The sequence below is a fragment of the Oenanthe melanoleuca genome, chromosome 1A (genome assembly GCF_029582105.1).
Source record: "Oenanthe melanoleuca isolate GR-GAL-2019-014 chromosome 1A, OMel1.0, whole genome shotgun sequence".
Taxonomy (NCBI): domain Eukaryota; kingdom Metazoa; phylum Chordata; class Aves; order Passeriformes; family Muscicapidae; genus Oenanthe; species Oenanthe melanoleuca.
In genome coordinates this window covers 57,773,050-57,798,825 of record NC_079334.1, presented here as the reverse complement: position 1 = coordinate 57,798,825, position 25,776 = coordinate 57,773,050, and the positions used below count along the sequence as shown (strand labels likewise).

Below are 25,776 nucleotides of genomic sequence, written 5' to 3'. Positions count from 1 at the left end.
CCTTGGAAGAGGATTTGGCATTGCACACAAAAACCTGGGCATAGCAGCACAGCACAGCTACTTAAAGCTTATCTGAACAGAATAAAGAGTTGAAACTCAATTTGATGAAACATCTGCCCAGAAGCTGTCTTCCAAAAGCAATAGAAGACATGTAAAGGACTTGTAGTGAAAAAAGGGGCAAAGAATTAAATGTTACATTTTGCTCTTGTCTTCACAAAAATTCCCTTTATTCAATACTACTACATAAAACGAGGAAAAAAAAAGTCTTAAACTCTAATATTTTCTTTCTGTTAGCATTCAGGTCATGATTAAAATATTTTAAATTTAGTATTCATTTTAATTTAATAGCTTAGCCACTGGATATTGTACACAGTACATTAAGTAAGTACAGCAAGTAAGTTAAAAAGTCAAACCAGCTCTTTAAAATGCTTATTAAACAAATGTGAAAAAGGAAGCTAGTGTTGAGATGCAGACAATATATGATGCTCTATAGGAAGCTCTTTTAAGGGGAGGAAATCATATTTAGGTACATAAAGTCCTTTATCATCCACATTTTGCCTCCAGCTGAACACAAGTAGCACTAAAGTTGTGACTCCACCTTCCTTGTCACTTCTTTGCCCTCCAGTTGTACGTGGTTAGAGGTATGCTCTTTTACTGGAATACCAAATATTTTCTTTGTTCTGGGAGCCACACAGTTGGAATACCTTTCTGGATTTTGCAAAAGATGAAGTAATGTCCCTGGTGTAACAATAATTAACTAAAAATCTTCAGAAATGAGAATGCAGAGGCTCCATTTTTGTATAAATTTGTTGCTGTGAGTGGGTTTCTGGCACGTGTATAATTAGACCTGCAGAGGCACAGGAGCACAATACCCACAGGTGCCCTCAGAACAATCACTCTCCCTCCAAGCACTGCCAACTAATTGGTACTTCTGGGAACGCTATCACAGTCAATGTCAGCCAACCTGCATTGCTCCAAACTGCTCTGAGACCCCCAGAGTTACCTTATATTCAAGGCTGGTACTTTTAGGAATACTGAAAAGCCACATGGATGCAGCTTGTTTTGTAAAGCTGCATTGACTGAAAATATTGATGGTGGCCCAATGCTTGCACCAGACACAGCTCTGCTTCCATCAAAAGCAGGGGATGTTTGTGCCTTTTTGCATCACATCAAAGCTTACTTTGCTAAACAATTCCTGAATGTATTAACATCATTACTATACTAAGCTGATTACCTGAAAGAAGCTTTCTTCGTGTTACAGAGTAACAATTACTCTAAACAACAAAACATTTAAGACACTGATAATTAACCAAGCTGATGTAGGACCACTGGATGCCATTGCTCCATAAAGATAGCTCATGACAAGGCAGGTTCACAGTCTTCCCACAGGCTTCTCCATCGTTTGCTACGCTGAGTTAAATCATAATGCTGCAGTCTGACTGAAGATAGTTTATTTATATAAATTTATAGATACTATTTTATTTGTGTCCAGGTGAATATATATATATATATATACACACAGTATTAGCAGCCTTGTCAACATTTAAATGAATTTCAGCAAGTGGCTGTATACAGCCTGTAGCTCTCCAGAGACATTTGGTTCAAAACTTTGCCTGAATATGAGCATTTTGGAGAAGTGATGAACTAATGTATATCATCAAACACTTCATTTTAAAGTGTTCCAGAGTCCTTTCAGTACAACCAGTCCACCCGATGTAATAAAGTTAAGGATCCATTCTGAAACCAAATGATGATGACATCATTGATGAAGACAATCAAATAAAATGAGTGTTCAGACACAGACCATGAAAATACTCAAAAATCACCTTTGATTAATACCTATGTTTATTAACAAACCGTTGGTTTTTTTTTTGTTTTTTTTTGTTTTTTTTTTTAATGAAGCCAGGTGTCGAAAAGAACTACCTGCCTCTTAAAAAAAAAAAATTTAAATTTCCCTCCTCAGTTTTTTCCAATTTTAAGGATAAAAGTTTCAGGTTTACAGGTTTTAAAGAAGAAATGGAGGCCTAAGAGACAATTAAAAGCAATTCTGTGAAAATGGGCCTGGGGATGACGCCCTGTAAAATGATTGATAGTGTATTTCCCATAGTTGTACTAATGAAAAAGCTGTTGTCAGACTGTTCTCAAGAGGATGGTGTCAGTGCTACTGCAAGATCTGCTCATGAGTTAGAAACTCATGAGTTAGAAAATGAGAACCAAATGGACTCACAGCTGGGAAAACCCAACCATAATTAATTTAACTAGCAACCATTTGTACAGACTTTGTGTAAGTTTAAAAATTTCCCTTGAGAGAAGCAAGGTCAGTGAAGGATAGAGTTCATGTTTTCCAGTGATAATGAAAAATACTTAGGTATAAATAGTGAGGAAGGTTTTGATTCTTTATTTGATGAATGGAAAGTTCAATGTTTCTACTATGACAGAGCAGTACAAATCCTAGTTCATCTCCATATGGGATGGAGAATTTAGCTTAGCATTTATTATTTTGATTTTGATTTAGAGTCATGGTAAAAAAAAAAGAGAGGACCCTCTGCTATCTTATCTGCCCTCCTCCCCATGATAAATTGGTCTTAAAAGCACAGAGGGAAAACAATGTCATTAAAAGGCTTTCATTCCAACTCTTTGATGAGAAAGATGCAAACAGTTTGAGCCCTAACATGTTGTTTCATTTTAATGAGCAGAGAGCACCTTCCTTGTCCTTATTAAAGTGGTTAATGGGGCTTCTACTGCCTCATTATCAGTGCTAGGACACATTTGGTATTGTTCCTACTGCTAAGCCAACTCCTTTTAGTTTGACAGATGATCAGAAAGTCAAATCAGATCATATCAGAGATACCTGTTAATGAAATTCCAACAGTGTTTTTCTAAGTGTCCATGGGGATGCTAAAATTATTTTATTTTCTTCAGGTTTTCTATAATTACTGTGATCGTATTTTCTCCAAAGAAATATATCTATGCCAATTAAAACTATACTGGGTTTATAGGTTGATCAGACTAGCATGAAACTGTTATTTGGTTTTCATCAAAACACACAGATTAAACTGAGCTTCCCTTATATTAATTCCAAATGTTACACTCAAGTGGTCCAGAATTTTTTTGTGAAGCATGTTCATGTTTTAGTAAAAAAGCTTTTATTAATGCAATTCTAACATTTTTTCCTTTGTTTTTCCCATCTTTTGCTTATTTTGCGTTTATTTCCTTTGAGGGGTGTGATGTTTTCATGCTTTTGTTTCTAAATACACAGCACATTTGAGTTCTAATTGCAATATGTCATAATCACAGTGCAAATGACTAAGTGTATATAATACCAGCAGCTACAAATGGATAATGTCATTCTGCCTATATTCTGCTGCCTTTGCTTTCTGGATTACAATATAATGGCTGTGTAGACAGATCTGAACATCACTTACAAAATATTCAGTCCGTACTTAAAACATTATTTCATTACCTGCATATCCATATTACCCTGCCTGGATTTTAAGAGAAGATTATGAAACATTTCTGATATTCTTTAAATACCCTGATATTAAGATATAAATATCTGATATTAGGATATTTTTAAATGTTTCATGGAAAAAGAATGCTACATTCAATGTTCCCATCAAACATAAATCTGTGCAGTGAGGTGAAAAACTTACTGGTAATTGCAATGAGATTAGTGACTGTATTTCTGTCCACAATGTGAGGATGAGACACATTATTAGTCTGAATATCTGCCAGAAAAATGCATTTGCAGCAGTCACTTAGCAGGATGAATAGGCAAGGAAAATAAAAGTAGAGCAGGAAAGAATACATGTTTCTCACCAGAGAGTCCAGTCATGCCCACAGTAGGGCTGAACATTTCCCAGGTAGAATCCCAGAGACTGTGTGACTTCCACCAGGTTGGTGAAGTCGAGACTGATGCTGTTGAAAAGCACAGAGGTCATGATGATTTCATCAATTGCCCACACATCTTCGCCTTGAGAAGAGTGATATGGCTGCCACCATCTGAACTGGATGCCAACCTGCCTTGCATCTTCAGGCAGCTCCACTGAAATTATTCTGGAAAACAAAACAAAGTTGTTATTGACAGTTTTTGCTGTTTGTAATAATTCCATGGCAAGGTATTTTAGGGTAACCTTTCCTTATTGACCTTAAAAATCATGGAGTGAATTCAACCCACAAATACCATAGCACCTGCTGGTATAGCTGCTACCACTGACAGGGACAGGGGAATTGTTAGTTCTCTTGGTAATCAGTTCATTTACTGAAAACCAGTCATGCGCAAAAGCCACCAGAAAGAGTTTCTACTGAATTTGTAATTTTTGCTTCCAGTGTGGAGCTCTCAGTAAATTTAAAGGTGTGAATTAGCAAAGGAAGGATGAGCTGACAAGGATTTAAGAATTCCAGTTGTCCTTTGCCAGACTTAGTGGGTTTTATCCTGATCTCAATATATGCAGCTTGTAAACATCTGCACCATTTCCTGCATCATTCACATCATTCTAATGGTGCTCTTGTCCTGGAAGAACCCATCCCTGTAAATTGCCATAGTCAAGTGGAAAGGGTTCATCTTATCAGACAGTGTGATTATGTGTAGTCTTTTCAGGCAGACACTCCTTTTCTGTAGCTGTATAGAGATGCAGCTGGAGGTGAGTCCCAGGTGCTTCTGGTATGCAAGGTCACCTGATTTGTCATGGCAGCTATGTCAACACACCTAGACTTGAAAAACTGCAAAGGAAATTAAGAGTATTATCTAATTTCCAGGAGCAATTTTCATACACTGCAGGAGGGAGTATACATTAATTGCCACAGCAATGACACCTTCTTGAAAGCTCCATAAATCACTAAGACCATGGTACCCCACACAGCCACATCCACTGTGAGACAGACTGGCAACAGGGACATTTGTCTCCATTGGGGTACAATTACTTGCTGGCTAAAGGGTTTCAGCCAGTTCATCATGTAGCTATAATTTTTCTTTCTCTGTTAGAGGAAATGTGGATAAAATGACACACCAGGTAAACAGAAAGCATCTTTTTATACTCCAGCATAATTTTTTTCAGACTCAAGGCTTTCTAAGCTGCCTTTTATAATGTTTTGTTCTCTGCATATGAAAGAGTCTTGTGCCTGTGGCACTCTTAGTGCAAAAACCACACTCTTAAAAATGACTTGCTCCTACATCCTTGTAGAGAGTATATTTATAATGCTGTTGTTTGGTGTCACATTCATTTTAAAGAAGAATACATTAATCCATTAGCCAGAAAAAAATCAAATAGCTCGGCTAAAAAGGTGGGAAGCACTGAAAAAGTCCTGCCTGGCTTTTCTAGGAGCTGCTTTTTGCCATCCATAGATTGGAGAGAGAAGCGTGGAGGGAGAGTCAGAGGTGACATGGCTGTGTCCCTGTGGCATGGGATACAGCATTTTATGTATGGTGGATACATTTCCTTTATGCTCAAATAAACATATTTTAATTACTTCATACCCTTCTAAGAGAAAGACCAAGCACCAGGCCAAGGCTGCTCTCTGCCACCTGACTAAACCACAAGGACTTCTTTTCTACTAAGGATTCCCTCATAAGAAGCAATTCTATAACCTTTTGGGTTAATTTTTAAAGGCACAAGTGACAAGAAATTGTACTGATGCTAAAGGAAGATCTTTTTCTGCCATGAGTCAGGAGCTGAGGAAAGCTGGTACCCTGGCTAGTGGGAGCACTGTATCCAGTGTGTGCTGTGAAGCACCTGGCACTTGTGTGAGCTAATGCTCTGCCATAATCCAGGGCACATTTCTTTGCTGGTGGCTGTATCTTCCCTTTCAGACTAAACTCTTGTAAGCTTGCCCACATAGACACTAATTCTCCCAGACAGTAATATACAGAAAATCCTAAATCATGACATACACCACTGATACACATATCAGATGTTAAATATTTAACACATGTTAAAATAAATTCCCCATCCCAGGGGATTAAGCTAACACAATTTTAAATGTAGGTGTAAACCACCATGAATGGCACATGTGTTAGTATGCAGAACCTGACTCCACCTCTGGTTGTAACAACTTCTCCTGTCTGCCTTTGATTTGTTGGAGATAGATGGAGAGGGAGGGGGATTCCTGCTAATGACTTTTCTGCTGCAGAGAAGAAAAGTGTTCCTACTTACATTACCAGCCACCATTAAATTTCTTAAAAACCAGCTGGGAGACCTTTGCTCTGATCTCATTCTTTCAAGCTATGTGCATACCTAATATTGAAAAGCCACCGCTGTTCTGCTCAGAAGAAAAATGCAGCTGTCAAATGTTAGCAGATTAAATGCACCTTTTCAGCAGAACATTAAATGTGTAATTATTTTTTTGTATGACTGAAGACTAATTAAATTCGTGGATACAGACTGATTGCCAAACTTTGCAGCAGTCCATCTATGTTACTAAAAATGCTGATAGTTTCAGACAACATAATATGAAAAGGTGAAGCTTTGTTCATAATTACTGCCAGCAGTAGCTAAGGTTTGTATGTATGTAATTTTTCTATCCACCCACAGTGTACTGAATATCTATCTATCTATCTATCTATCTATCTATCTATCTATCTATCTATCTGTCTGTCTGTCTGTCTATCTATCTATCTATCTATCTATCTATCTATCTATCTATGGCAAAAACTCTCTAACTCGTGTGTATTGCACTTTGCTCTGTACCTTGTCAGAACAACAGGAATTGTGTTTCATACCTAGCCTTAAAAAGCAAAAAAAGTCTCTGGTATCTATGTAATTTATTACGTTTATATCTTAAACGTCATTAAAATCAGTCACCAGAATATGTATTTTCCTTTTTGTTATAAAAATTTCATAGTGCTATATCTTAAAAACCTTTAGGGAAATATAATTCCTACATTATAGGAATCTAAGAATTAGAAACAGGGCCATTTAAAATATATATGTGACTGTAACAAAGGCAGTCTAAGGAAATTTTGAAGAAGAATTTTAAGTGTTCCAGTCTGTAGCATCTTTGTTTGGAAACATTTAGAACTTCAAAAATTAAAGTCTACAATATAGTTCTACAATATACAGTCCTCCTCTCACATTTTTGAGTATTTCTTGTAGCTCCCAGGAAACAATTTTAATGTTACGAGGATTTGGTTGGTTTTTTTTTTTTCTTTTTCATTAGAACATTCTTAATCACAAATTTGAATATTGCAATTTGGTACTGAGTTATTGACAAGATGTGGAAATCTATTTTTTTGTTGTTTTTAAAAAAGCACTTCTCTGAGCTCAATAAATATAAATAATGAAAGTTAGGTGTAGTTAAAGTGCAGTCTATTTACAGTCCCACCCCTGGGGCTGACTAAGATGTTTCCTTGAACTTGGTAGAGAAGAAGACATAGGGCAATACCCAGGTCAAAGCTACCCTTGGGCAGGAAATGGACCAGCTGGAATGAATCCAGTGATGCCACTGTCAGTTCTGCCTCTTCTGGGCCCCTTTGCAGGGCATCTCCTTTAACTGGCATTTATTGGCTCTGCTGCAGCACCCTGTGAAGGTGGCTGCTGCCAGGTTTGAGAGGGTTTGCATAGATCCAAACCAGACTGTTCCAGGCTTTTGGTATAGGCATGCTCATGGAGACTCCTGATTTTGTATTGTGCTACTAAATTTGGTGGATGGTGTCAGTAAAGAACACTTTCTCTAAATACAAGAGATACACCAAACATAGGTGCTGCTTGATGAGATGAGCTCTTTGTTCAACTTCTTTTTGACTTGTGCAATTCCCAGGCACAGTCACCAGCAGGTTCTCCCAGGGCACCAAGCCCAGTCCAGGGCAGAGACACAGCCATGAAGTCATGTAATGGCCTTGAGAGTGGAGCAGGTGTAGCTTCCCTGCTGACTTCAGAGATCCTCACAATCCTGCAGAGATCCTCACAATCACATTCTGCCTCAGCTGTCCTGTGCTGCCTGCAAACTCCCAATGCCAGAGGATGGTGTACTGAGGGTATCTATAGCTTCAATGCTACAAATAATTTATGTTAATTTTTCTTTACCAGTGGCTGCTTCCATGGGAAGAGACATGCCCCTATTTCCCACAAGTACACTCCTATCCCTCATCCTGCACTGCCTCAGCTTGTTCTGCTGTATCACCTGAGACTTGAAAGCCATTAAACCAATGTGTTAATTTTTACAGAGTGACAAAATGGGAAATGCCTACAACAGCTGCAAAATTTTAAAGAAAGGTGGTAACTTCCAGTGTGCAACAAAACCTCATCATTCCCTCTTGCACCACGTACTCAGCCTCCACACTGCAGTGACCACCACAGCCAGCATCACTGCATGCAGATAACGCTCTCTGTAGTATTTGTGCATGTACCTTGGCTCGTGGTAGTTGAGGTAAGAGTAGTGCTCCAGCAGTTTCCAGGTGATCCCGTTGTCGTAGGAGTAGTGCAGCAGCACTCCTTCCCCGGGCTGGTCAGGTGCTTTGCAGGTACTCAGCACCGACTTGCTGCCCAGGCGCAGCGTGAACTGCAGGAACCTGCACCAGAATTACACAAGCATTTGCAGGGTATCTTTTTCACACATGGGGCTTTTTTTATTGTTGTTTTTGTTTTGGTTTGGTTTTTCCCCTAGCCAGGCTGTTTTCAGATCTTCTCAATCTAGGCAAATTTTGATAAATATCAGTTATGGGGTATTGTACGTGTGATTTGTTTTTATTGTCAAGTAATGCATTGTGGCACATATAGTTAAAAAAATGCCAATCATTACGGCATTTAATTATTTATTAGTCACTGAGGGGGAGGGAGAGATAGTGAATGGATCTAATCAGTTGCCACAAGCTGTCAAATAAACACAACCTTATAAATAATTAATTAGCACTTGGCTTTGACACTCAGGTTTGATATTAACATTTTATATTTTCCATCCAAGCTGTACAATAACTTCACCTCCAGTCTATTTTGGACTCTGTTGCTCACCAAGCAGGAGGGAAAAAAGCCAAGGCTAAGAAATCACCATTAAAACATGGAGGAAGGAGTTTCTTAAAGGCTTTTTTCCGTGCTAAAAGCACTTTAATAGCAGCCAAGGCTGCAGCTGGAGGGGCTCCCACCTTTCTTTCCTTCTCACTGCTGCTCCTTGCCGCTCACCTGGACTGGGAGCTGTCCAGGAAGGAGGTGATGAGCTGGCGCCTGCCGTCCTTGTTGAAGACCAGGGCCTTGCCGCTGGCCAGGACGCCGCAGCCGAAGCTGACCTCGGCCCCCCGGATGGAGTAGAAGCTGTGGTAGGAGGAGAGGCGGGAGCTGGCGAAGCTCTCGGAGATGAACATGGGGAACGTCTGCGACGCCGTCTCGCACGCCGGCCCCGAAAAGCCGGGGTCACACCTGCGGGCAGGAAGGGGGGAAAGCACCATGGGTGGAAGGCACCAGGGGTGGAAGGCACCATGGGTGACCCATCTTTGGCTGTGGCTGGTGTTGTCTTAGGCTGCAATACAGGATGTGACCAAAAGTGTGTATTCTATCACCATCTGCTGAAACCAGGTGGGGCAGTGATCCTTATCTCTGTGGGAGATACCCTCTGCTAATGGGCCAGCTTAAAAACCAGGTGGGGCAATGTTCTTTCTTTTCCACAACCCATCCTCCCTCCAGGAAGATATCTTCTGTTAATGGGCCACTGAGTCTCATTGTATGACTGATAAAATTACATCATCCCATTGGGAGATGCTTCACACAGGGGGTGGAGCCAAGCATTCCCTACCTAGATAAAAACAGATTTGAAACACCAAAGTAACCTTCTTTCCACTTAACTCCAGAGGAAAATCAATCTTTCCACATTATCCCTGGACCTTCAGAGGAAAACTGCACCTTCTACAGGAGCACAGCTTCAACAGAACCACATCTGCCACTGCAGGAGGATGCAGCCACCATTTAATGGGACTGCTACCAACACCCTGACTGAGAGGGTGTCAGGTTGTATTCTGACTCTGTCAGTGTTTTAGGTTTGTTCTTTGTAATACTGTATTTCTATTTTAATTTTCCTAATAAAGAACAGCTATTCCTATTTCCCATATCTTTGCCCCTTAATTTCAAAATTATAATAATTTGGAGGGAGGAGTTTTACATTCTCAATTTCAAAGGCTCCTGCCTTTCTTAGCAAACACCTGTCCTCCAAACCAAGACAGGTGTCAATAAGCATGGTGGCTGCAGATGTTCATGAGCTGAGGATACCCACAAGGTCCCTCTCAAATCTACGGCCCAAGAACCTCTTTGAACTTTATTGAGGTAAACTGCATAGTGAATGATTTCTGTTAGCTAGTATTTACTTTTCAAATTAAAAAAAAATGTATTTATGAAAGCCCCATGAATCTACACATAACAAAATAGGGAAATATTTTTATTAATTTTTTGAACAAAACCCTGCTGACATAATTGCAGTTGTTCATACGAAAAATGACAAATTTGCTTTTATCTGTAGCATACTAGATGTGGTTCCAAGAAATTAAATTATAAAAGAGAATGCCCCAGGGGTCACACAGTCGTTAATACCTAAATGTAGTTACACCAATATTTAGAATGTGCTTACTGCTTTTGAGTAAGTACCTTTTCTTATTTTTTAGAGTGGAACCCTTTTAACAAGCCAGACTATCAGAAAAAACTGGAGTGCTCATCTTCTGTCCTTGAGGTATGTTAGGTTATGGGATATTAGAACTATTAAAATTGTAATTATTTCCCAACATTTAATACAAAAGTGATAAAGTCACAAATCACCTCTATAACCTGTATAAAGTATACATCTCTGACATTTCAGCATGCTCTGTAGCACATTTTAAGATGAACTATACCTGAATAAAATAGTAAAAAAAATATTAGACATGCTGCTGTTTAGAAAGATTGATCTTTAGCTTTCCAGTGAGCTTTATGAATTCTGAGGGTTATGCTAGTTTTATATTTAGTCATCTAAAAGAGCAAGGACTGAAATGAAAATCACTTCAACTTTCACACTACCAAGTGAACTCTGTGACAGAAACTGAACATGAATACTAATATAACACTTACTTGCAGCCATTTCTAGTACACTGTCCTCGCCCTGAGCAGAATTTGAGGCAAGATGGACCAATATAAACTGCAGAGAAGAGAAATCAATTAAATTGAGGGTTATGCCATGTGATAAACACAATATGATGAATACAAGCAACTGTACGGACCTGATCATGCAATTGTTGTATTTATCTTAATCCCACTACCTGGAAAAGGTCTGTGGAAGGATATAAAGCATTTGACTTTAGGATAGTCAGGGATTATTTATTATTTAATGTGTTGTGTCCATCTGTGGCTAAAGACACAATACTGTGGCCACTAGTAGTGTTTTAATTCCTAAGTCTGTGAATGAGACCAGATAATTTGGTAGGCATTGACCATTTTCTTCATTTTTCATTGACATTTCCTTCATCTTAGCTTGGAAATGTAATCCAATCTATATACAGGTACATTTCAGTGGCAGTCTTGTAGATTTAAAAAATATGTCATTGCTTGTCTCATTGAAATCTACATACTTTACTTCACTGGACATAGGGGAGTAAGAACCTGCCCTGATATGTCTTAAGTAACTATTAATTATCATACTCTTTCACTGATCCTTTTAAATGGAATAAAATTCCACATCCTAAGTGTTCAAAAATACAACAGACTTGCTTTACTCTTTTGCTTCGTCTTCCTCCAAGGACTTCTAATTGTCAGTGTGGATATTTTATGAAAAACATGAAGGATGGAAAGATGAGAAAATCTCACTATAATCTCTTGCACCACAATAAAGAAATGTCATAACTTTAGGGCAATATTATTTCAATACAATATGCTAAAAGGCCTTAACCATGAATAGTGGCACATGTTCTGTTGAAGAATTCCTATTGCTTGGAGTTACTCATTTGCATCATGAAATTTGGAAGAAATAGCCACCAATATGAAATAATCTATAAGAAGCAGTACTTCTTCTTTTTCCTACTTTTATAATATTGCCCATCACAGCAGAGTGTCAGCTCTCCCCAGCAGACACACTCTAAATCTCTGTTAGCTACTCCCTATTACTAAATCCCCATCAGATTTCATGTGATTTCTAGATTTTCTCACTTCTCAGAGTGCAAAAATTCTTTTCTGTCTGTTTGACTTTTTTGTGTCTTTTGAGGCCTTTTGAGGGGGTGGTAAAAGTACAAGGGTTAAAGATGTAATGATGACATTCAAAATGAAAAAACTTTAAGGAAATTGGCATTTTTCCAGAGTTTCTGAAAGATGGCCAGCTTCCAGATTTCATTTAAAACTTAGTTCACATAGAAAACAGTTGTGAAGCTAAAAGTCAGAGTGCTCAATCTTTGAAAATCTTCCTCTCTTCAAGAATTTGAGTGGCTTGCCAATATTGACAAGTTTTTCCCTGCAATACAGTGTAAAGCTTAGTGTCACTAGTATTTAACAAAGGAGACATTCAAAACCTCAGAAATATATCTTTAAGACTTGATTTCTGTGTCATGGTTCTGCACCTCAAATTCAGAGCAGGCACTTTCTAGGAAGATGGTTGGTAAACCTTTTCTCGAGCCTGTGCACACAGGAGAAAGCAGCATCCTTACATGGGGTTGTATTTTGTTCTATAAGCAAAGGTTGTGCAGATAAATGAATTGTCAAATGGTTTTCAAAATCTTGTTTTGTTCTGTTGTAAGGAAATTGTATCCTTGGATTGATTTCATCTTGCTGTGGTTTCTGTGAACCTCTTGAGTGTCTCCAGCACTTAAGGTCTAGATAGCAAGTCATCTTTGCAGGTACTTGCAGACATCCTCTCATGTTTATATACCTATCTTTTCCCTTGATTTTACTTTCTTTTTGATGCATATCACATCCCTAAAGAGAAGCATTAATATTATATCCAGAATGTCAAGATGACGCTACTTCCTATTACGATTAAGAGAACAATTTTCATTACTTTTGGTGACAAAATTTCCTTCATGATATTACCTTAACAGCTTCAAGATTTTCTTGTCAATGCTAAGAATTCTGCAAAATGTAAATATTTACCATTCCTAGGCACCATATCAAGCCGTACTGGGAATCACTACAAAATTTCACAGGCTACCGTACATCAGTGTTAATCTCTAAATTATGCATTTCATGCATCTAACCAAACAAATTCTGAATGTAGCTTACTTAGTTCTGAATAATTTAAGGCTAATGATCAAGCTAAAAAAAATTTGTGGGTCCTCTTAGTTAGCCCTTTCAGTCATACTTATTTCTGCATTTCATACATTTATTCCCATGTTCCTAAATACTTTTTACTGCCCTTTAAAGTATTTCTTTTTAATTCTTATCCTGGTTTTCCTCTGTAATAAGTCATATAACTATTTATCAACATAAACTTTTCCAGTTCTTCACATTCATTTAAAGAAAAGGTTTGTGAAAAATAATTTTCTAAGAGAAGAACAGCTCCCTGAAACAGATGGCACTTTCCCCTGAAGATATGGTAAACAATGTAAGGTTTTGTCAGTGCTTTGGTAGCAGCATTGCTTGAAGATGTTCTTCTATGTCCAGAAGCAAAATACATCCCAGATGCTGCTTAGGTTGGTGCAGTACATGCCCACTTATGTAATTAGAACTAAGCAGAAGAAATCTTATATTAAGTCTCTGCCACAAATATTTTTCCTGGAAAGCATTAAATTAAACAGAAAAAAAAATCTACTCGCCTATTGTCTTTTCTAATGGTAGAATCTCTCTCTAGCTTCAAAATTCACCTGCTACCAAATGCAACTAAGCAGAACAGGAATTTAACAAACTGTAAATTCATTGACTTGTGATCGTGGAATCACTATGTTTACTTAGAGCTATGTTTACTTAGAGCAGCATATAAAATTTACTTTTCTGATGTGTCATGATCATGGATAAGAATACTAACTATTATCGATTGCCCACATATTTCCAAGGATTGGTCCTGTTTGCCTCCATCGAATCCTGGTGTCACTTGTCAGTGCAGCATTGGGAAGGGGAAGAGTTATTCGGTTCCACCTGAAAGAAATATAACACAGACTCTAGCATTTTATACTGATAGTTATTGAGCAACTGTATATTTTGCAGATGTGTTTATGTATTCTGGAAGCTTTGCAAGAAGCTTAATTTAAAAATCTGCTCAAATGAAGCACAAATTTACAGCAGCTTTAGAAAATACAAATTAAAAAGAAGTCCATATTTTCATACAATATATGAATGTTAGTTATTTTCTTATAAAACCCAGCCATTTCCCCCCTGTAGGAATGCACAAAGACCATAAGCTCCTTTGCTGTAGCAGCTGCTCCATCCCCATGAATATCCCCTAAACTCCCCCTTCAGCAGGGCTGAACTCTGTTTGGTGAACACCCTCAGAGGGTGAGGAGTGGTGCAGAGGATTTGGCATGCTGCAGTCTGGGCCATCATTCTCTATCATCTGTCATGTAGAGGCTACACTTCCTGCACACACCAGGAGTAATGGTTCCCATGAAAATTGTATGGCACGAGGGGCTGTGTGTCATCAGATCATAGCAGTGCTTCAACTGCATTTTCTTTTTCTAAGTGTTATGGAAGTTGGGATACCAAGGGATTTTGTGCTATGTAGAAAAATGCCACAGCTCATTTTTCAGTGAGAACAGTAGAGACTTAATACTGAGAAGGGCTGATACAAGAAAGTGACACTAAAAACCATTTCCATCTGCAGAAGTATGGAGGATGTACTTCACTGTAACCCAGTACTGGGATTCCATGTGAGTAAATGTATCTGAGGAAGCAAAAACAACTTTGAGTAGTGTTTTTTTCTGACCAAGAAGAAAACTTGTGTGGCTTTGACAAGGTAAAAGCTTTCTTCTTATCAACATGCTGTCCACGAGTGGTTTTTTTTATAATTTTTCTTTAGTATCAAAAAATTATTATTATATCACAGAAGCAGCCCCATACATTTCAAATTTCATTACTGGGTAGCCTGGGAGCACTGAATTCTCCTTCCTTTCCAATGCCCATTTAGTCAAATGTGAATGATGGCAGAGTTGTGCTTTCTCCTGCCAGCTGCAGGTCCCGTCTCTAACCCTGCCTCCCAGTTTTGCAGAGCGCTCACCCGCTGTAGTTCTCCGAGGCGTAGATGGTGCTGTGGGGCAGGTGGGGCCCAGCACAGACCTCAGGCAAACACTCCATGTGCAGCAGCGACCACGAGCGACCATGGTTGGTTGAAAACTCCAGGCTGACACTGGTAACACATGGGAGGGAAGAAAGGAGAAACACACCATGAGGGTACCTGGCATAGATCTCAATGTAGAAGTACCAACACTGAGAAACCACCAAATCTGCTATTTCTAATAACTGATGAGGAAAGAAGAAATAATTCACAGAATTCACAGAATTCATAGAATGACTAGATTGGAAGAGACCTTCAAGATCATCAAGTCCAACCCATGCCCTGAATCTCAACTAGACCATGGCATCCAATCTTTTTTTCAGCACATCCAGGGATGGTGACTCCCCCACCTCCCTGGGCAGGCCATTCCAATACTTTATCACTCTTTCCGTGAAAAACTTTTTCCTAATACCCAACCAATTTTAAGCAGAATTTGAAAATAAAAAATCCTACAAATACAAACATGAGACAAAGTTTCATGAGTGTTTAAAACCCCAAAGGCTTTTAGACTGAGGATTGCCTGAGTACAGAGTTCATGTTGGGCCACCATCTAGCCAGTGTTTTTATGCTGCTGCTGTTAAAAGAACTGCATTACTTTTATATTTCATATTTTATATTGTAGTATTTTCAGATATGAGGAGAAACCTTGGATTAATCAGAGCTAGACAGAACTGTGTGAGCACAGGACACCTCTAACTGCCAGCTGCTGACTATTACATCTGCAGACGGTGGTAAAAGACCATTAGCTGTTCATGCATGGGCTATCTCTTTCATGGGTTAAAAAAACCCCAAATTGTTTACAACCTATCAGTATAAGGAAATACTTAGATGCCTTACACTCTAAAGACCTTGAAAATGTAATATAAAAATGTTTGATTTACTACAGATTTAGTATTTTACTGAATTATTCTTGTAATTTCCTCCATATAATTAGCTTGTAGTGTTCTGTTTTATTTTAAGTAATGAAACATTATAAAAGTCATAATTCTTCTCCTCAATATTAAATTACTGGATTCTGAATTTTTATTTTTATGATAATTTGCTACAATATTACTTTATTTAAATGTACCATCACTGTGATGTTGTGCCTATTAAAACAGTTTATGGAGGTTTTGACAAATTTATTTCAGGTTTAGCTGTAGAGATACCTTAGAGGGTCATATTTACTGCATATATCCAGTATGAGTCTCACATTTGCAGTAATGAAAGCATTATGAATAATGCTGCAGACTGGGAGATCTGAAATGCTGCAGTATTTGGGAAATACAAACAGGAAAAATGGTGACCTAATGCTTCTTTAGTTATGAAGAAGCTCACTTCACCTTCAGAAATAGAAGGAAAAATATTAATCTTTCAAAATATATACTAATCTCCATCAGAAAACAGATTGAGACAGAGACTTTATATAATGTGTTTACTGGCCAGAAGTGTTTACAGGCAAAGTTTTCACTTTTCATGTAGGAAAATGTTGCCGCCTTCTCTTCCTATCTAATATAAGTGCAGTGCCTTGATTTTTGCTTCCCTTTGAATTCTGCAACCCTGCATGGACACAAGAGCTGTCAGTGCTAATGCAGATCTTTCCAGCTGGAAGCAGGTGCCATGGGACACAGATAAAAGCACTCATAGTCTCTTACTTTAAACTCTCAACTCTGCAAAATACAAAGTAACTTAATCCTCATAATATATAGAGATAAATATTCTCATGTGTATGTAATGGAAGAGGGCAGGTTGGTTTTGGGTTCACTGTTTGAGAAAGATATAAAGAATTTTGAGAACAGAATAAAGGATGGGCAAGATGTCCATGGCTCTGGGCACCAAGCTAGGATGGTGCTCTCAAATTTGCCCTAAACCAGGACAGGCTGAGGAGCTGGCTTGCTCAGCCTGGTGAGCAGGGGTGAGCTACAGCATCCTGTGATGATTCCTTTCTCCCAAGGAAACCAGGTCAAACTCACCTCAGTAGTGCCAGGCACACTACAAAGGACAATTATCATAAAGACATGGTTTCATAGTTTGCACTGTACATTAGGAAATGTTTTTTCACTTGAGCAGGTCACTCAGAGAGGTAGCACAGTGTCCATCCATGAAGATTTTTCAAGTCATGGTTAGGCAGAGCCATGTCTGACCTGCCCAGTAACAATCCATCCTGTAGCAGCAGGTTTCACTAGATAATCTGTGAAGGTCCCTTCCAACCAACATTTCTGTAATTTTATAAAACATGGAGCCTAAAATGACTCCCCTTTTTTCTCCCTTTCCCCATGTAAAATCACACTGAAAGTCCTGAAGAAGTAAAGCCAGAAAAAGTGTTCTGTGATCAGCCTACAATGAGATCCTCACACTGATGGTCATTAAGATGATGGTAATTTATCACCAGTCCTACAAGAATTAGATATGCTTGTGGCATCAGTAATCTCAGAGAGGTCATCAGGGCAGATTTCTGCTGCTGCCTTTAATGCTTTCCTCCTTACACAGTATTAAGCAAGAAGTAAATCTCATATCCATTAGAAACTGAAGCAAAAGTCACTTGAAAATCATGAGCATATTTCAGAATAATGGGCTAAGAAAAGCAAGTTTTGACCTGGAAAGCTATTAAATGACTCTTTATTGTAGATAAATAAATCTGGGTCTGTAAAAATCAGGAGAAACAGTAGCTTTTGTGTGGCTTATATTTGTCATTACTGAAAAAAGACTTACAAATCCTCACACAGATTTTATAAACCAAAATATACTAGAAAGCTGATCACCAAAAGAATGATCTTGCCAGTTTTACCTGTTACCAGGTTGATAAGTTCCACAACCCAAATTGATGGAGAACTGGATCATGTGAGTCACCGAGGAAGGGAGCACCGGAAGGACGTGGAAATAATCCACAGCCCAGACATTCCTGTTGTGGCCTTGGTGACTCTTCTGCTTCAGGCAAAATTTGGTTGCAGGAGTCTGCAGGTCTGGACTAATGACAACAGAAACCAAAGATGGTACCTTTAAAAGAGATTAAATAAGGCTTAAATTAGTTTAAAAGGTCACAACATACCAATTAAAATTAAAAAGCAACCACTCTAATTGTGCTGAACCAAACATATAATTCTCTCTACTTGATTCATTTTGTTAAGTTTTTTAGCCACATTTATTTATCCCAAATAAAATAATTTACTATTATGAGGATAGGTATTAGCACCCTGGGTACCAGTGATGCTTATCACCTCAGAGGGATCAGATTGTAAAGGCCCAGAGGAATAGACTGCACCTTCTGTGCTCTGAGAAGGGCAAGTTCCTGTTGCCACTTTCAGATGGGAAGGGAAGGTGATGTTTGTCCTGGAGCCTCACAGCTCACAGGAGCTGAGCAGAGTTAGTGGCATGCCTGCTCTGGATACGTGAGAATGGAGCAACAGCAGCAGTTCACAGGCATAAGTGGGGAGGATGTTATGTGGCTGAAATAAATGAAAGCACTGCCTCAAAAAACTTAGCCTTTGTCCTAAAGCAATGTAATTAGAACTTTATTATGTCAGAAGAGGATGTCAGCTTTAAAACTGCTTGTTGAAAAAAAAAACCTCCACAATGAATTCTATGTAATTTCAGATCCTATCTCTCCCCGAGTTCCCTAATTAATATTTTCTTATTTTACAATTATGGTTTCCTTAGTTTTACAAAAGTTCTACCCTGTCTTTCACACAGAAGCAGACGAGGAGGGAAGCCATGCACAATGAAACAATGCAAGTGACTCAACCAAACTCAGACCAAACCCTATTGTAAACATGTGGTTTCTAAGTGCTAAAGTCACAGACAAAATGCACCCAGACCTGTGCTTGAAATCAGCAGCATCTTTACCATCAAACTTCCCTCAGACTATGTAAGCACACTGCATTTCAGTATCTAGCACATCTATGTGCACATATATGAAATACCAAATTTTGCTGTTTTACAGCAGCAGAATAAGGAAACCTCAGGACTACATTATTCAGGGTAGGCATGGTCTAAGACAGGAAGGATCCTGAAGGCAAGTTCAGGGTCCTTATTGTCCGGCCTGAGGGTGGTGGATGTGGCTGTAAGTTGCACTTTGGGCAGAGATGCTGCCTGTGACTCTGCCAGCAGCTGCCTCCCATGGCTGGGTCTGAGCCCTCATTGCTGCAGACTCCAGCATCCCAGCCCCTGATCCCAGCATGAATGACCCTCTCAGGACCCTGCTCCTCAGCACCACACTGTGCTAGAATGAGCTTCAGTGGAAACAGGAGTATTTTGTGAGGAAATGTTACCACTGAAGTTTTCAGCTAATACTGATGATTTCTGCCCATTGCCTGCCTGTTTCCCCAGCCCCAGCCTGGGGCTGCACTGACCACCAGAAACTGCAGAGCTCTGCTGAAAAAGCCTGATTGTCCCAGGTCTGCACATCATTTATGTGTTTGGGAAGGTCATGTTTGAGTGTCCCTGGGGAATTCAACACACAACATTCCTGTGATGGCTTGAAAAGAGACTGTCCATCCCATCCACCTGCTTTGTTGACAACAATTTACCTTGTAAGCAGCATAGGTCAGGGTGTCAAGAGGTATGTGCTCCCTCCTGCCTTCAATCTTGGCATACAGTATGACATCATTTTCATGGGATTCTCCAGAATCACAAGTTCCCCCTGTACAACACATATTTGAGTTAGAAAAAAATTAATTGAAGCCCTTGTTATTGGAAAGTGGAATCATATCTGCAGCCTTAATTATGAAAATAATTACAGTCAGATGCTATTTAACTTGGGATCTGAAACAAAAGAACACCTTCCCTAAGGACACAGTGTATAGGAACTGTTTGATCAGACACACCATGGCAGAGATCAAGGGGGTTGACGATTACGGAAACCTCAAGTACCTCTTTTAATCAGCTTATCAAAACAATTTAAAGAGAAAATGCTGTGCCTCAAGCAATGCTTCTATCTGTGTGCTTTAAATCCTATTTATATAGAAATGCTCTGCTTTTGAGTTGTCATCAGTAAACTGCTATTTACTACTCACACTCCATGCAGTCACACATGTATCTTAAATACTTCTTGGCTGATAGTTTGGCAGCTGAGACCTTGTTCTAAGTAGGAAGTGAGAAAGACTGCTGTGTACCTTATTTGTTGTGCTGCTCCTTCTACTATCTATACCATATCCTAAAAGGGATGGTTGGCTGGCTGGAATCTATTGTACCACAGAAAACAGTGTGGTATGCTTGCCCAACTGGAACAGGGCACCATTTCCTATCAGTAGAACCCAAAACACTCATTGAGCTTCTGTGAAAGGGTGGATGTATTGGCAAATATGAGCATTACATTCTGCATTATAGCTATGAGATAAGCATCATCACATAACTTTGGTATTCTGGATAAAAAAGGTTTTTAGAACAAAGTTTTCTGTATTTGAAACAGGAATTATTAATCAATTATTTCCCTGTACAGTATGGTTATTGCAGGTATTTTAAAAAAATCCCAAAACAGAAATAAAAAACAGAATGAGGAAGCTTCTTTGAAAAGACTGCAGAGTAGAAAGATTGCACATATAGGAACATTTTCCCTGTATTTATTTTTATTTTTTTAAATTTTTTTTCCCTACAGCCAGCCAGTTCTCATAATGGACTCGGAAAAGCAGACCCGAGAACTGGATAAGATGTGCATCTTTAATGTGTTTTATATTGTAATAAGGAAAATCCATTTGTCCTTTCAAATATTCTCCTTGCCTCAATGTTTAAGCAATTATTTATTTAATTAAAAAATATGCACAGACTACATTTTTCAAACAATATACTGTTGTCCTCTGTGTCTGCATCTGCTGACAACTTCTCCCCTAAGTTCAGAAGGTTGACAAAATTTCTTTCCTGTTTCTCTTGCAGGTGTTGTAATGCTTGGAAGAAATGGGAAAAAGCATCCTCTTTTTCCTGTGCTTTATTCATAATTCATGTAACACAGAGGAGATGTGCAACAATTTAGGACAACAACATGAGGTTTTCCCCTCATTAAATAAAGTGTGTTTGTTCTTGTTGATACAGAAGGTTGCTTGTGGAGGTCACAGGCTTATTCTCTGCTTCCTCCTTTATTATTCTATTATCTCTTTTAGGCAAAAATCCTCACTTTCTCTGAACATGGTGTTGAGAGAATAACCTCATGGAACTTCCTTTATGTGCAAAATAAATTTTCTGGAAAAATACTGTGAGCAATAACTGCCATGTTCATGGGGATTTTGGTCTGATGAAACATCAAATAGTGCAGTTGCACTTACAACAACAGTGGGGAGGGGAAGTGACAGGACAGGGTGGTTCTTGGCTGCTTTCTTAGCCCTTGTAAATGACTGATGTTGCACTTAACTCTGGTCAGGAAGGTCCACAGATGATGCTAGCACCACTGCAGTGCTTTTCATGAGGGATACCACATATAGAACACCTCCTCCAAGACCAGGGTACACTGTGTGAATATCACCCTGGGCCAGCATATCAGCAGAGGAAGGATTTTATGAATGGAGTAAGAGCTTTTGAGGTGAAACTATTCCAAGGGAAGGCTGCCCCACCTCTATGCTGTGCTCTATTCCCATCTCATCCTCATGTGCAACTCTCTAGACTCTGATGCATTAACACCTGGGTCTACATGGGTATGGCTACAGGAGGATATGAGAGGCACCTGTAAAACCTCTAAAGATGACAAAGACAGGACCATCTCTTCTAAGTATGGATTAAGGGACACTGAGTGAAATTAGTGTATACTAGACAAGAAAATGCTTCTCCACATGAGACTTGTTAAGCTGTGGAACACTGAATAATGTAAATCTCACATGCTTCACATCTTGTATTACATGAGCAATTTATACTCACCCATACTGAAATAAAACCTCAAGTTCCCATAACCTGTGGTGTCCATGTATGGAGTACATATTTTTCGTTCCCCATCTCTGAGAAATACCATAGCTGAGCCAGATTCCAGGGTTCCACACTCAGTACCAATGACAGCTCCAAAGATGTCCCACCTGCAGAGGCCAACAACAGGTGGAGAAGGTGAACTAGCTCACTGCTGATAAACTCATATAAAACATGCCATAAGTGTTCATTTGTACTTACAAAATTAGCTGTTTCTACTGTTACAGAGGACAAAAATCTGCAGTGCTTCAAACGTGATCCCTATGCCATTGCTTACATATTCAATGTTAGCTTTTAAACTCAGTTGACTCAATTAAGGCAAAGTTAACAAAAATATTTAAAATATTTTGGCAGAAATGCATGAATTAATAAAAAAATGAGGCTTTTAATGAATGCTGTTACCAAATATGTAGTGTTGTATTGTTCTACCATTTTTATTATTTTTTCTGGTGTTAAAATGTTGAAAATATAAATGCATTCTGATTAATTTTGCATAATAAAAGATTTATAGATCAATGAATCGTGAAAAGACACGTCTACCATATCTGTCATACAAATATTAAATATGTAGGTAATAGCTGAAAATGCTGCCTTTTCATCTTTTTGAGCATTTAGGGTAACAGTTTTTAACTAACACATGAACAGAGTATGAAAAAAGACTAGTGTGTTTCCAGTATGTGATGATATGATCTTTCTCAGTTTTTCTGCGCATTTTATCTTATTTTTATTCAGTGATAATTAAAAGAGCTGTTGCAGAATTTTCTGATTAAATATTGTACATTGAAAATACATTTTCATCATGAAAGTGATGGTTACTTCAAAACTCGACCAAAATGTTTTGAAATATTTAAAAGTGTCAAAAACTTGTGCATTATTTTGGTCTGATATATTATTTATTATTATTCTTCATGTTGAAGTCTTAATTCATAATTAAGTATTTAAGAATTATAAGGCTGATAAAACAATGAAATTATTTAGAACCAATAAATCCTGATAATCCAAACATTTAACTATCCAGCATAATTCAGGAGAAATGAGAAAACATGGAAGTTCAGAAACCTTTCTGGGAGGCAAAGTCTTTTCCTGTCTGCTTCCACCAGAGACAGTCTCTAGCAGGTATGTGCCATATCACAATTTCAAAAACTGCCATTTCAAGAACTAAACAGTATATTTATTAGTTTAACCATTCCAGTGACTTCAGAATGTGTTTCTAGGATCTTCATAAAAGCTGCCAGTTTCCCCATGGACCTAATCTGTGACAGACTGGTGACATGCCTGTTTGGAAATCCTGCTTTAAACCTGTCAGTCATCTACACAGGAATTAGGCAGCTTAATGTCACTGAAAAGCTTTATGATAGAAATATAAATATTTTAATGGAAGCACAGTTTAATCTAACCCTAATTCTATTGTGCAGATTTTTTAAAGCTAATGTGCAATATAATCAAAACACAATTTTGAAAATGGGTCTCCTGGGCTGAAGGTAAGTACAGAATTAAACAGTTGTGCCTACTTTAACTTATACAAAAAAAAAATCTCACAATGCTCCATTGATCTTTCATATGCTCTATTTAGCTCAATTAAAACACTCTCTGTAGTGACCCACAAAACAGCTCAGGGTCATGAATGATGCAGATCATGGATGTTTCCAGGGATCCTCTCCTTTTAGGCACCATCAGAAATGAAAACCACAGAATTTACTTTCTTTTTTTTTTTTTTTTTTGGTACATCAATACACTGCCAGTAAAGAAAATGGAGAAGGATCCTGGGTCATGGCATGATTTAGCATTAACATTTGAATTAATTTGTCCTTCACATGACTCTTGGAATCTTCTTTATAAAACAAGTGATTTATGGACCTAAACTAGACCAACTGAACATGGAAGTCCAAAGCAGCAGTGTGCCTGCTAGCCAGCCTGATGTGGGGATCTGTCCACTTTTAGGATCAGGCTCTAATTCACACAAGTAAAGAGAGCAACAGTGGAATTAATTGTGGTACTTACAACAGCAAGCCCTATCCAGAGAGCCTCCCAATTTAAGTGGTACATGCAAAAAACACAACCAACTTCTTATTAAAAACAGTGATGATTTCCTCTGCCCTCATCTCCAAGAGCATTTGGTACAGAGGAAAGTGGTGGTGACCCCTGCACCTGAGCTTCCTTTTGCTGTCCCTTATGAAGGGTGGTTTTGCCTTCCCCTTGAGAGCTGGCAGGCTCCAGCTGATGTGACAAAGAGCACAGTGCCTGAGAATGTCCTGTAAGCTCTCTCAGGTATACAGTGTTATGTGACTGTTAGACTGCAGTAAAACTGTATTTCAAATGTAGTTTAAATGGCTTTCAATATATTTCCATTAGAAGTGATTAAGGAAACTCACATGTATTTGCATTTATTTACAGCTCCCAACACAAATTCCAGGGAAATGTTGAAAAGAGGGACAGTAGTGGTGACAATTTTATATGATTAGGACATAGTCCATAACATTACCCAAGTTCAGTGTTTATTTATGGCAGCATGCAATTTAAATCTCCATTCTTATAGAACAATAGAAAGAAGGAAGTTTCTAACATAGAGTAAAATTTCCAAAGGAAAAAATAGGAAAAGGTTGTGAGGCCTTGGGCTGGCAGAGTGGGGACAGATCAGGACCTGGTTGCTGGGACACAGAATGACAGAATTGAAGGAGGGCTGCACCCTCCCTTGCCATCTGCAGCTGGACCACGTGATAGGGAAAATGTCCTTTTCCTAATTCACAAGAAACTGCACATTTGCTAACCTGGGTTGCAAGTTGCCCAAACTTATCTTAACTAAACACCCAGTTGTGTAGATCTGCAGACAGGACAGATGCCCACAGACAGCACTCCCATCCTGGTTTATTCAGGATGGAAAAAAGATGGAGAGCACATCTCAAAGGTGTCCCACATGGTCACACAGAACACAACACACACGAGCTCATTTTCTTCCCTTTGACTGAAGCAGCACCTGCAGCCATTGGCTGTTTATTTCAACTGGGACAGAGCTCACACTGATTTTTTTTTCTGTAAACCCCAAATATACCATGTGTCCACAGGACATATTAGCATGTATTTCATAAAAGGTGCTCCTTACTTTCAGCACAGCATAGGCAGCATTTGAATCAGTTGCTACTGATCTGAAGTACTTTGTAGGTTAAAATCTACATTCAGTGGAGACCCATAAATTAGCAATGTATGTTTATCAATGCGCTGGGGTTACAGCCACTAATGATTTTTATTTTTTTTTAATAGAAAAGAATCAAGACCCTACTTAGGTTTTCACTTTTTGTCAGAATTTATACAAGGAGATATATAAAATGAAGCTTCTTTATCAGGACACATATTTTAAAGCTCACTCATGTTTTGGTAAGAGTAGTAATATTGTTGTCCTAGACAGTTTTATTTTCTGCATCCTTGCAGCAGTCCCTGCTGAATGGCTTTACAGGGATCCTTTGATTCACAAAGTATATATTCAAAATAGAAAGAGTAAATTATCAGCCAGACCCTGAGCTCTTGCCCAGAGGGTATGGCTACACTCTTGGTGCTGCTAGATGAGAATGGACTGCTGCTTCAGCTTTCCTGCCTCCACTTTTCCTCCTCTTCCTCCTTCAGCACCTAAAGGCATCTGCATAAGCAGGAGCTCTCTCTCAGTAAAGGGAGGCTCACAGCAGTGATCCAGAGGGGATGAATTTCTCAAGGAATTTGATTTCACATGGATTTGAGATTGTTAACAACACTCTGATGTGAATTGAAAAAACAGATCACCATCATATG

At 38.7% G+C, this 25,776-nt stretch overlaps 1 protein-coding gene across 2 annotated transcripts in view; it reads right to left on the bottom strand.

The window, feature by feature from the left end:
• Positions 1 to 25,776, bottom strand: part of RELN (reelin) — a 268,404-nt gene that overhangs the window by 86,938 nt on the left and 155,690 nt on the right. For both annotated transcript variants that reach the window (XM_056516168.1, XM_056516160.1), the window contains exons 12-20: positions 21,955 to 22,106; positions 19,641 to 19,753; positions 17,903 to 18,111; positions 15,079 to 15,207; positions 13,894 to 14,003; positions 11,019 to 11,085; positions 9,114 to 9,347; positions 8,345 to 8,506; positions 3,820 to 4,056 (exon numbers count right to left, since the gene is read on the bottom strand). In XM_056516168.1, the coding sequence (XP_056372143.1) occupies positions 3,820 to 4,056; positions 8,345 to 8,506; positions 9,114 to 9,347; positions 11,019 to 11,085; positions 13,894 to 14,003; positions 15,079 to 15,207; positions 17,903 to 18,111; positions 19,641 to 19,753; positions 21,955 to 22,106 (1,413 nt within the window). The remainder of the gene's footprint in view (positions 1 to 3,819; positions 4,057 to 8,344; positions 8,507 to 9,113; positions 9,348 to 11,018; positions 11,086 to 13,893; positions 14,004 to 15,078; positions 15,208 to 17,902; positions 18,112 to 19,640; positions 19,754 to 21,954; positions 22,107 to 25,776) is intronic.